Source organism: Notothenia coriiceps, unplaced genomic scaffold, assembly GCF_000735185.1.
Source record: "Notothenia coriiceps isolate Sejong01 unplaced genomic scaffold, NC01 NC01_scaffold00037244, whole genome shotgun sequence".
In the NCBI taxonomy this organism is placed as follows: domain Eukaryota; kingdom Metazoa; phylum Chordata; class Actinopteri; order Perciformes; family Nototheniidae; genus Notothenia; species Notothenia coriiceps.
In genome coordinates, this window is record NW_011369945.1 from 19,049,372 (window position 1) to 19,062,298 (window position 12,927).

Here is a 12,927-nt window from a genome sequence, read left to right on the forward strand (position 1 = left end):
TCCCCAAAAGAAAGTCAGGATAACGGGTTAGTATCTCGTGCGCACGAGAAACTAACCCGTTATCCTGACTTTTTTTTTTCTCTCTCTGTTTTTTTTTTTTTTTTTTCATGTCCCTTTAGGGGCTCCGTAAGAATCTAATTTCAATTTGCTCATAATCAACTTCAGTAGGGATTTTTAGGAATAGTGTTTTTACACTGTTTCATTGGTACTAATAGTAAAGGATCGGAGTACTTTTTCTCAAAACTGCATGTAATGTAAATGTATGTACATGTATATATATAATAAAACAGAGGTGTCCACAGGCAGGTATGTTGTGAAACTGACACAGATATCAAGTTTAAAAATTGAAGCTCAAATTGTAGAACTAACTTACTATATAAAGTATAAAGCGTGCATTGGTATTTAAGGTAAAATAAATATCAGTCACTTGTGTTTTCAAAACACAATTATTATTTTTTTTGTGCAGATATTATTGAGGAAAACAAAAGTGCAATACAAAACATAAAAGCGGTTTGAACTTGTAGACTGTTGTTGGCTGGAGGCCGTTGTCAAACATCTGTTACAAGATTAAAGTGTTGCAGCAGTTTAAAGGCTGCAGATAAAGAACAGACACTGAATAAACAGCGCATATGCCTCACACTTCACCAGTAAGGCATGTGCCATTAAAGTAACAAAGTCTGGAGTGTTTTATACTCATTACACAAATACAGATGTACCAAGTCACTGCCTATCCGGAACTATTCAATTAGAAAAACTGAAAAAGGAAAATAAAAGGCAGGTTGTGTCATTTCCCAAAGTAGAATATGACTTTGTTTTGTTCATATGCACGTGTCATGCAAACACAGCAGAGTTTTTCCAGTCTGAGTAGACCAGGAAGCCATTGAAAGTGCTGTCTGTCTTTGTGCTGGAGTAAAATCCATTGTACTCCGAGAGAGCCATCTGGACCCACACCTGGTCCCCAGGGACGAGGTGGAGCAGGGAGCCGCCCGACAGAGACGCTGGTTTAGGCCAGTTGCCGTAGTACTGAAAGTAAGATGCCACAATGTGTGCGTTCTTCATCAGGTCAAACTGCAGGCTGGCTCGGTACACTGTGGCGTGGACTGCAAAGTAGTAAACTCCTGGCACTTTGCAGGTGAAGCGCCCCGTCTCCGTGTTGTAGTCGCTCTGTTCATTGATCACAACCTGGTCAAAACGGACCACATCGCCCACAGTGAGGGGTAGAGCGTGGCCCTCGGAGAGTTTGACACTGAAGGCAGATTTTGGGGCGACTGCACACTCTCCTGCCTGACCCCTCTCCCCCTTTCCTCCATTATCACCTCGGTCCCCCGTCAGGCCTCGCACTCCTGTCTCACCTGGAGGAGCACAGACATCAGAATTAACTTCAGATATGCCTCACATAACAAAGGTGGGACCAAGTCACAATTATTATAGAAAGTGGTGTGTCTTACTCGTCTAGTGTAGTAATACAATGCTGCATTGATTTGGAGTCATTGGGTTGAATGACATTGAAGCCATTGATACGACATGAGACCTTTTAAAACAGAAACTGCTAAATCTTTATAACAATATTCAGGTCAAAAGGAAAAAGCAATAAAATCCTATTAAAATTGGTGCATATTTCTTGCCCAGTGTAGTAGTAATACGGACTGGGAGTCAATGGTTCACCTGAGACTGCCAAGGCACACNTTAAATATTGAAGTTAAATGCATCAATCTGGTGCACTTTGAGAGCAGAATGAAGAGATCTATGGATACATCTCTCAACACCCATTTGAAACAGAACTGTAAACAGATTTACTTTTTCTTTATGGATATTTTACAAATCACCCTTTTAAACTGTATTCTTGTTTTACTGTCATATAGTATTTCATACCTGTTTTTCATTTATTCTCTTATGTTTTTATAACTATAATGATCATATAAACGTGTGCCTCGGAATTAATTGTTTACATTGATGGTGACCAAAACGTTTGAGACCCACTGAGATAACACTGAGAGAGTCCTTTAGCTCACTGAAGCTCTCAGTCTGACAGGAGAGGACTCTCCTCCACTTTGTTGTTGAAAAAACTACTTATATCCGTTAGCGTAGCTCACTAGCACCAGAAGCTAACAACAACAATCTCCGGTACCGGTGCGCTCTCTCTCTCGCACACAAAATGGCTCGTTCCACACACACACACAGAGCCGGGCTTGAATGAAACACAGAGACCCAGACGTACTTGTACTGTAATGTATCATATTATTTTCGAATCAATACTTTTCCAAATTAATTTTTTTTCCATAACCATTTTTCCTCCTGGTCTCTCGCCCCCTGTCATGCCCCCCCACTTTGAGAAACACTGGGTTAACTGAATAAAAAGGCATAAAAAGTCCTTCCTTTCACAAAAAAACTGTGAATTTATGCAATTATTTCCCACATAATCTAGATGTTGAACACAAAAAAAGAACACATTAATGAGCCCAGAGATAACTTGCTCCAATAAATTAAACATATAAATAAAAATGAATGAGATGCAAGTTTGTATTTGGTTAATCTAATCTGATATCATACCATTGTTTATAAAACCTCAAAAAAATAAAATTCAAATATTCACTAAAAAAGTAAACAGTAAAAATAAAATAAAAACATTAACTGGTTGGTGTGGCTTAAGGTTCATGCCTTACCTGGAAACAGCTTTTGAGAATAGGGTCCATAAAGCAGCTCCTCTTGAGCCTTTGATGCAGCTTCAGTTCCTTTGAATGTTCTAAAAGCTTTTTAAGGAGTCCTCATCCTGTTGGCTTAAAACTATCTGCTAATGAAGATTATGTGATCGAACCACCATGTGGTCAAAACCTCCATAAGAGCGATTTAATTTTCCTGTTGTTTTCTAAACCATATGCTCCAAGCCCTGGGGAACACTTCTCTCAAGAGACGAGGAGAGGGGCAATGTGATCAAAGCTTGCAAATGAACTCTTGTAGTTTCTCAGTTTTTGGAGACATTTTGGTGAAAGACCGTCAAAAAGCAGACTGATGTTTGCAGCATCCAGAGAGCAGAGATTTGATCGAATCATAGAATCTAAACATTTCAATCGAATATATATTTTTGTTTTTGATATAAATTAGCTAGACACTGCTAAGATAATATACGTTTTTTTATCATTCATTAAACGAAGCAAGAGACAAAGAAGAGTAAAGGAGACATGTTTATTATTTAAACTATCACTTAAATAAAAAAGTGCATAGAAAATAAACATGATTAGAAACTTTTCTTTTTACACGTATTTACAACTTTGTTTCCTAATTATACATTCAACCAAGTAGTTTGTGGTCTGTTTTACTGTGGTAGTCATCCTTCATTTTGTTGATGTGTATTGAAAGAACACTTTTTAAAAACGGGAGAAAATATGATGTTGAAATCATGAATACCGCTATTACGGAGAGCAGGAGGAATATTGATAAGACAAAGGTATATTCAAGGCATAAGAAACAAGCCTGTTCATGACCCATGATTCCTCTCTTTCGCACGTCCTACAGCCGCTCGCTCTGTGGCACCACATCCCATGGGCTGATAACTTCTATACACAAGAAACAATTAGAAAATTACAAATACGTACTCATCCGACCTCTCCCAAACTTTAACTTGTAAAAGAACAATTCAGGGTGGATGTTGCACAAAATAAATAAATTAAAAGTTTTCAACATCAGCATTATGACTTTCTATAAAAAAACAAAAAACAGTACATGATAAGTACAACCAAAGCTTCGGAGGAGAGAGGTGGGAGACATGAGAGGTTTTCCAAAATGGTAAAACTGCATTTTGGTAAGATCTTTAAAACTTCTGGTGAGTCTCCACTGAACCAAACTCTTAATTTATACCACATCAAGTAAGCCTTCTAAAAAAAAATTCCCTGTTAAAACGTACAAAGAAAAAAAAACATTCACTACATCAACCAGAGGGGATAAAAACAAAATGGCTGACCTCAAGAAGTTTACAACCACATTAATACAGTTACATTTCTCATCACATAAAAACCGATCCTTTCCAGAAACAAAAGTGAAAAGAAAAACTGCAGTGCTCCTTGTGATGGAGGAACGTTCGCAGGCACAGCAAAATTGGTACTGGATATCAAGATACGAAAGAATGATGCACGTTAAGTTTCATCTGATAGTACTGTAACACAAAACCATTATAGAGTACATTGAAACATTGCTATTAACCATTATAAATCTGCTGTTTTGCTACTGTAACTAAGTTTGTCTGTCCATTCCATATATTGTATAGATACTAAAGTACAAGAAATTACTATGCATGTTTCCGTATAATATTGTTATGTATTTATACTATAATTACAGATAATGATGAAGAGCCACTGGTGTGGCGTGGTAAAATGAAATCCAGAGAAACAACAAACACCATTTCCTTATTGTATATATGCTGTTAAACAGTGGAGTAAATGACTTATTGTTCACCGAAGTGGATCTCGAGGAGTGAGAGCCGTACAGAGCCCTTGGCATCAGTTAACATGTTTGTATCACCGATGCTGGCGAGAAGAATTGAGCTAACCCAGTGAGAACATGTTGTCCCACAGACAGAAACGCCACTGCTGTTCACACTTTATTATTATTCCCAGAGCTGAAATTAAACCGCTGCTGCCGCCCAGTTTGAGGTCATATCTACATATCGTCCATATGTACCAAGGTTGTTGACGCAAGAACTGAAAACAAATGTAGCTGACAAAGTATCACAAGTCTGGTGTTGTGGAGAAGGAATATACATTCATAGTTGACCTTAGCAGCTGATCCCAGCGAGCCCGATGAAGGTGCAGCTGTACAACTACCGGCCCGTCAGTCACCTCATGACCTGATCTGGGGCCCTAAATGGAAAAGCCTAGCCGAGCTTTGTACACGCTGCACCTTCAGGAAGGAAGGGCTGCTGGAGTGGTCCCTGCCTTCACTTTGTTGCAGAAAAAGAGTCAAGTGCACTTTGCTAGAGCCTCAAACGCTTATCATCAAGAGTAATTCAAAATGACCAAACTCAGTTTTATACCACGGCCTGATGCACAAACTCCAAGTATTTTCAATGACTATCTGTGCTTGTGGTTTTCAGTATTGGAGTTGCATTGTCTGGAGAGAGGGTTGTCCTATGTGTGTTCAGTGCCCGTGTCACAGCTAAAGTGCAAACCGTGTGGATCATACTTTTGTTTTAGGAAGAAGTGTGGGAGGAACTGCTAACGGCCTTTAGGTGATGACAAAGTCAGCGTGAATGACGGACAACAATAAATTAGTTAAGAAGGGACAAAAACAAAGACTTAAGTCGCATAGGGGAACCTGTCAGTCTAAACAGTCTGATCAAATATTCGGTCCGGGACATGAAGGCTTGTCAGAGAGACGAGGCATGCTCATTTTCAACTAAGGCAAACCACAGGGAGAGTGAGAGAGAGGATAAGCAGTGATTTCTTGATGGAAGTGGTTTCTTTAATAAACAGATTGGCTCGACTGGGTTTTAGTGAATGCTGTTGCTAGCATTAAAATAAAGGCACCTCTTTATGATACGTCTGCAGAGGGATAAAACAGTTTGATGGGACTTAAGTTTTAAACGTGACAAGAGAAACATTTTGTTAGGACTGCCTTGGAGCGGCCGGTAAGTGGAGATGATTCTCGGTGTGGTGTGATGTGGTGACAATAAGGCTGGAGAGAGGAGATATCTGCTATGGATCAACAATCTTTGCTCTCTCAAGTGCATAATAATAGTTCACGACTGCCATACTGCCAGCTAGAACTGGGACAAGGAAAATAACCGTCAGCTCAGAACTAACCGCCCGCGATAGATAAGAGAGCTACTGGTGGACTGAACTCAACGGGACCAAGCCACAGACCAGTGTCAGTCTTTGGAATCAAAGAAAACATTCAGGCTACAAAGAAAACAAAGAAAAAACGAAATTACAACCAAAACAACTTCGAAAAGGCAGCGGAATACAAAACATAGAGACCGAGCATTAGTGTCTGTAAACCTCTATTTCCTACAAAAATGGCGACAAAATAAATACGATTCTTAAAAAATATAAATACCATCATTTAGTGCTATTCACTAGTGAGTGCTTTTTAAGTCTTTTTTTTGTAGAAAAATATACATTATTTACATTTGTTTTTTCAAAGCAAGCTTGATATTTTCATGTCCATAATAAAAAAGACAAGATAAACAGACAAGAGTTTAAAAGACGTAATACAAATTAAAAAAAACATTTTCCATAGTAATGGTTATCACAACAGGCCAAGAAGAAATCCAGCTGTGTGAAAATTCAATTCAAGGGCGTGATGTTTGGTTCTCTCTGCTGCTGTAATTTGGAACGAGACTCAAAAGTCAGAGCTTATATAATAATTACCAAAAGCACGTTTGATAATAACAACAGCATGGATCTGTATGTTTCTGTAAGATCTGCTCCAAAAGATTTTAAATACGTCTACTAAAGCACATCAGTAGGGTTCTCCAGTCCCTTGGCTGTCAGTCCACCAGAATCTCTAGCTGCCTCGCTCTGTCATGCCAGAGGCTTAATCCCACCGATAACATGTCGACATAGCTGTCAGACCAAAGTCAATTTAAGTACAACGGATACTATCGACCTCAGATATCATCCCATACAGGAACGGCCAAAAATAACGTTTTTCTTTTTTAAACAAATCTACATTTCTACCCGCTTGTCTCTTTTTTCTCTCTTCCTTTCTGTGGCCACAGCTCCCCCTGCTGTTTCGACCGGTACAGCTCCTGTCAGGCTGCTCACTGAAAAGCAGCTCCTATTTACAGTGTTAATGTACACACCTAGGGGAAGGTTCCTGTAAATCACAACAGCTCTGAAGGCATCAGCAAATATTCAGACAGGGAGATGTGCATCAATAACATCCGACACTGCAATATAAATAAAAAAAAGATTTTAACAATTTTTCTTTCTAGTAAAATATCTCTTCCCAGTCCCTTCAACAAATTGCACTTTGGTGTAAAACGGAACCGAGTTCTTTGAATATTTTCAAATCTCAGCATTAGTAGACCGTAAAATATTTTTTATAAAATTAAGGAGGATGGGCCAATGTAAAAAATATGAAGGGGTAACTTTATCATCCAAATGTAAATTAAAGTTAATATTGCGATGCTATGAAGGCCAAACTGTTTCATGACTCACCTCTGAAGGTGATCTCCCCATGCCAACTGTTAATGAGACAAAAGGAGGCACAATATGTTGGAATCTCTACAAGTGGCCCCTCCTCCAAAATGGCCCTTCCTATTTGTACAGTACGACCCGCGGCCGCTGCCAGTGTTTCCTGCCAACACGTGCAGCAGAAACACTGTCAAAGCTCGCGCCCTGATGGCAGCGGTCCTACGCAGGCCGGACCCAGGAAGTCCACCTGAACAATCAGAACATGGCGGCACTGCTCCACAGATTTGCAGTCCTCTTTCAGTCGTTTAGAGTTCAGTTGAGGAACTTGCGACACTTCTTGGCGCCGCAGTTGCAGGGGAGCTTGTTGCTGGCATCCTCGATGGGGAACTTGTAGTCGTAGGTGAGCTCTTCTCCACAGTAGATGCGTCGAGAGGCGAAGATGACGATGTGCTTCTGGCCGTCCACAGTGATGACCCGGGAGTAGCAGTTAGACTCACAGGAGTGGTTGATGAAGCGGGCGGCGTTGCCATGCACAGTGGCATCCACCACCTCATAGTCATCGATGCGGAACATGTAACAGCCAATCCCCTTTGAGGGAAAAAAAAAACAGAGGTTTAAGGTTTTATGAATGATATGTCATACTCCTATAAGTCAGGTTAAAACATTGAACGAATACATCTTTAACTCTTAAGTTAAGATCCTAAGATCTCACCTTTCCATCGTAATATTTCTCCCGTTTGTCAGTGAGCACAGACCGGATGACATTTCCAGAATATTCAATGATCATCTCCGCAGCATCAATGGGTTTCTTGCAGAAAAGACCTCGGCCATGAATGGGAGACCTGTAGAGGGATACAGTTAATTACAGTAATGGTTTAAGACTGCATTTTGTCATGTCACATTGTATATTATCTTCATATTTTACAGCTTTTTATCAGCTTAAAAGATTTATAAATGATTACCTGTAAACTCCAACCGTTTCCTTAGATGTGACCTTGAGCTGTTTGAATCTCACAGCCAGGGGAAGCTCCATGGAGGCACGCCTGCAACAGCAACATGAAAAATGAATGCTGTGGTCTTAAGTGATAATCTCTCAAAATCTTATTTTAGAACTGTTAACAGTCTTAAGCTTTAATTGATCCTTTAGGGGAGACATTGAAATGTAGCAGTGGCACAAAGACAGAAAGTATTTACTGTGAATACATAACGGAGATTTTGTGTTTTTAGAAACTGACCTAGCTGTCCGGATCTGCCCTTCATCATCATCGTCTTCTTGCTGCCTGTACTCAGGAGGCTGGCGATGTTTTGATGCCAAGAAATTGAACATGTCAAATATAGACCTCCTGAAGGGGAAGCAGGTGGGAGAGACAGTAGTCAGAAACACAAACGCACAAGATACAGAACAGGTTTTTGGTTACAAGTTTGTTTAAAACCGTTTTTTTTTTTAATAATGAGCATTAAGTCAGAAAAAGGGTTTTTGATTATCCTGGTCAAGTGAAAGTTTATAACAGCCCAATATCACAAAGCATGACTCAAAGGGCTGTTAATATAATAAAGAGAGCAATGACAAACGTAAGAAAAAATACACAAACACTGTATTGTAAGGCATACAATGAAGCCTAGGTGTGTGTGTGTGTGTGTGTGTGTGTGTGTGTGTGTGTGTGTGTGTGTGTGTGTGTGTGTGTGTGTGTGTGTGTGTGTGTGTGTGTGTGAGAGAGAGNTGGGTTGAATGACATTGAAGCCATTGATACGACATGAGACCTTTTAAAACAGAAACTGCTAAATCTTTATAACAATATTCAGGTCAAAAGGAAAAAGCAATAAAATCCTATTAAAATTGGTGCATATTTCTTGCCCAGTGTAGTAGTAATACGGACTGGGAGTCAATGGTTCACCTGAAAGGGAAGCTGTTGAAAATAATTTATAGACTATTCATCAAAAAATGTAGAACCTTCATTAAACTATTCATAATAAATAGAAAAAGCATTAATATATGAAGAGGTAGGTCCTTCTTGTTACAAGGCTGCATTGACTTGCATTCATTGGGTCACATGACACGACATGAACTGTATGTGCCACAAAAGATACATGTGTTATAACTTGCTGGTATGGAATAGTTTTATTTTAACAATTCAAAATGAAGGGAAATTAATAAATTGTGGTAGCCTTATTTTAATCTTCAGACTTGGGGGAAGTGATCATGTACTTTCAAGTCTTAAGCCTCATTAGTGTAGTCGTCCAAGTCGAGTTATAAGTCTTTACATTATTGACTTCAGTCGGACTGGAGTCCACACCTCTGTCACATACTCGAACATGAATAAATTAAATAAAGCACCTGGGCCTCCTGTTTCCCCTATCTGTCCCTTCTCCCCCGCAGCAGCGTCCCTCCCGTCCCTCCCGTCTCTTCCTGGTTGACCCGGACCACCGTGAGCTCCAGCAGAGCCGGGGATACCGGGGTGACCAGTGCACAGACTGGGGGGGATCTTGTTGTCTTCTAACTGGTCTGAGAGATGAACTTGGAGGAGAAGGAGGGAGAGCAACAGAGGCAACAGCCGGAGCGAGGACATTGCAGCGTCAGGGCTGAGGGACAAAAGAGAAAAACGGTTTGGACAGGGTTAAGATAAAGGAAATATGAAGGATTACAAGCGAGTCTGTGGAAGAGAAACACCAACGTTTAGACTGTACGACATACAATGGGAAAATAGTGATGTGTTTAAGCTAAAGAGCACCACAAATGCCACTATAAACATCACTGCAAATCAACTTCATCAGATCACAGAGGCTGGGAAAGCACATATAAATATTGAAATAGTAGCGTATTTAATCACACAGTGTAAAAACATAATTTAAGTCTCAGTTTACCTGTTCTTGTCAATCACTCTGTGGCACAGGATTACAAAAGCTATTCTTGAGATGTAGTTAAGTAAATGGATCAAATGAATGTAAATTATTATAATACTCATTTATATTTTTTTATGTGAAATGCCTCGGGCAGAACGAGGTCAAAGTAAAACTGAAATTACCTTATTATATTACTGAGCTGGCATTACTCATTATATGTCAGTACTGCCAAAACTCATAGGAAACCAGTAATTTAAAACAGATGACTTGTGAAAGTGTCCAACTCCACTCAGGTATCTTAATTAAATCTATCAGCTTTAAAAAATATTAAAACAGGCTTATAATTGGAGAGCTTTTCTAGGATTTGACTGGAGACACACTGACATGGAGCTTGTGTTTATTATCACAGGTGTAGTTATGTTTCCCCCAGCTTTCTCTGATAAAAGGTTGAGAGTTATGAGGAAGCCTTTGGCAGAATGTAATGGGGAGAACAATTAAATAGAATTGACCAAAAAAAGATTCGAGCCCAAATGCATTTTACTATATATAATGTTATATTATACATTGGTGTAATTGCAGAGTACACAATTAGAGTTAATAAAGTTTAATGCGAAATATTCGTTTTTCAAATAAGGAGGCTAACATAACACATATTCTTGGCGCCACATCTTTTTATATCTTTAAAAACAAAATAAGGCACTCTTGGTCTCTATGCAGATTTCACAAGTAAAAATGTGATGCGATGCTGAATACCAGACAGACTTCTCAGAAACAGTTACTCATAAAAGTTTAAATAAGTAACCTCAAATGTTCTCTTTCCATCTGCTTCTGTTTCCTGTTTGTGTATCATCAATTCCCAGATGTGCCGGACAGTATAACAGACATGAACTGTAGTGCTACCTAACCTGTATATAATGAGTATCTGGTTTCACACCCCCCTACATTGTTTTCCTGCATGGATTTTGTTTATCTCTCCTTCCCTGTGGCCTTGTCCGGCCGTCTGTCTGGCAGCATGGCGGCGTCACAGGACCATAAAGAGAACTGATGAGCCGAGCAGGAGCTCAGCTACCAGCTCTCTCGTGGACTCCATGTTTATGAGTAAAAACCCGCTGTTTGCGGTGTGAGACAATCATGAGAACAGTAAATAGTGCTTTGTCATCTATCTGGAGGTCCACTTATTGTTATTGAGAGGCTACGACCACAACAGCTGTAAAATAACAGAGAGACACAGGAGGAGGGCAACAAGAAACAGAAAGAAACAGAAAGAGAGAGAAAAGCATGTCAGCGTTCCTGGCAGAAGAGAAGAGCAGACAGAGGACAAATACTGGAGAGTCTGAACAGCTGTCGACGACTGCTTTAGGCATGAATTTATGAAGAAAACCAACAAGAGATGAATTTACGTTTACTTATAGGTGGAAAACAGACATATGAACTGTACAACACACTTCTTTAGACTTTGTACCAATTGGAAGTTGGTTGTTTTCTGAAGTACTGTATAGTACCATTTTTAGGCCACTAATTTACTTTTAAAACAATACATTTCAGAGAGAATCATTGCACTTTTTACTCCACTCATTTAACTGACAGCTTTAATTGCCTGCTTAATTCATATAGTAAGATTGTTAGATTATAATAAGGGCTCATGAATGTGATAGATTGATTTAAGAAAAAATAATCCAACAATTATATGCTAGTTAAAATTGGGTCCACATTGACCAGCTACAACATCTAAATAGTACTTAACCTTGAATACATCAGTAAAACTTTTTTAACTTAAAGTAGGATTTTGTATGCAAACGTTTTATTGCGGTTGTGCTACATGTACAAAAGGGTCTGAATACTCCACTGCCTTAATGTTTTAAACATTACACAGCAGTCAGTCTACGTTACACTATGATGCACTTTCTGGTAATTTAGTTCTTACTGGTTGCTCTGAAGGAAGGCAAAAAGATGGCAGTACTGCTGTTACCAACACTAAAACCTTCAGGCATATCTCTGCTCTGCACATGTGTAGATCAGCTGTGTGCCGAGAAATGCCAACATAATAAAACCTCAGGCAAATATCAAAATGACTTACCAGATGCTGCAGTATGAAGTCTTAGGGGAGCCGCTGCTGAAGTGAGAGAGTCCAGGAGAGAAGTGAAAGTCGTCCCTCCCTCCTTGTGTCTGCCTGGGAAAAACTGGAAGGAATGGTAATAAAATCCAATTAGAAACTGGGGTGGGTGGGAAAAGAGGAATTGAGGGTGGAGGAGAGAAAACAGGGTGGAAACAGAGGAAAATATGTGATGGTGATCCAGCAAAAATAGAAGAGAAACATTTCAAACAAAAGTGTTACAAAATCGATATGAAAAAGGGGATAAGGAGGGATGTTTAGGACATTGCATACCATTGTTTGGGAAACTCTCCAAGACTTAACCACAGAAAGTTCAGAGGGCTGTGGACAGAAAAAAGAAGATATACCAATACCAAACACAGCTGAGAATGTGCTTGCTTTATAACACGAAAACTTGTTTTGACGACGGACTGAAAAGTAAGATCCAGAGAGATAAATACAGATATATAATGACATAAAAGCAAACAGACACAATCAAGTTTTCTTCCCTGCGATTTTCTTAATCTGCCTGCAGGATGAGGGAGTTTGCTTCTTCAAGATAACATCTTCCTTCACTATCAGTCTTGCACTCAGGCAAGCCTTTCCGACAGTAATCCTCTTCTCCCTGAAATCCTTCAGTGGCCGTGTTAAATTGATAAAGCGAGAGCTCTTAATATCTTTTTGGCAAGGAAGCCAAACTTGAGCTCTTTAATTCGGCAGCTCCCTTAAATTCAGGCCAATGAAAACATGTTTGGACTGTAATCGCACAGCAGTGACCCACGGCACACCAGAACTTTGCCAAACCTGTCCTATTTCTGAGGAAGAACAGAAAACAGACAATAAGCAGGATGAAAGCTTGCAGCA

The 12,927-nt window shown here is 39.6% G+C and overlaps 1 protein-coding gene across 1 annotated transcript; it reads right to left on the minus strand.

Annotated features, from left to right (window-relative positions):
• Positions 1 to 95: 95 nt before the first annotated feature.
• Positions 96 to 12,372, minus strand: c1qtnf5 (C1q and TNF related 5). The gene is made up of 4 exons (XM_010793811.1): positions 12,358 to 12,372; positions 12,049 to 12,151; positions 9,466 to 9,710; positions 96 to 1,352 (listed from the first exon to the last, which is right to left on the minus strand). Exons 3-4 carry the CDS (start codon positions 9,695 to 9,697, stop codon positions 832 to 834), a joined length of 753 nt encoding a protein of 250 aa, XP_010792113.1. The 5' UTR covers positions 9,698 to 9,710; positions 12,049 to 12,151; positions 12,358 to 12,372; the 3' UTR covers positions 96 to 831.
• Between the last annotated feature and the right edge of the window lie 555 nt (positions 12,373 to 12,927).

Coding starts and splice junctions, on each gene's coding strand:
- c1qtnf5 (XM_010793811.1), bottom strand. CDS start 9,697: ATGTCCTCGCTCCGGCTGTTGCCTCTGTTGCTCTCCCTCCTTCTCCTC. Junction 1,353..9,465: donor AGGGGAAACAGGAGGCCCAG/GTGCTTTATTTA, acceptor GTGCTCCTCCAG/GTGAGACAGGAGTGCGAGGC.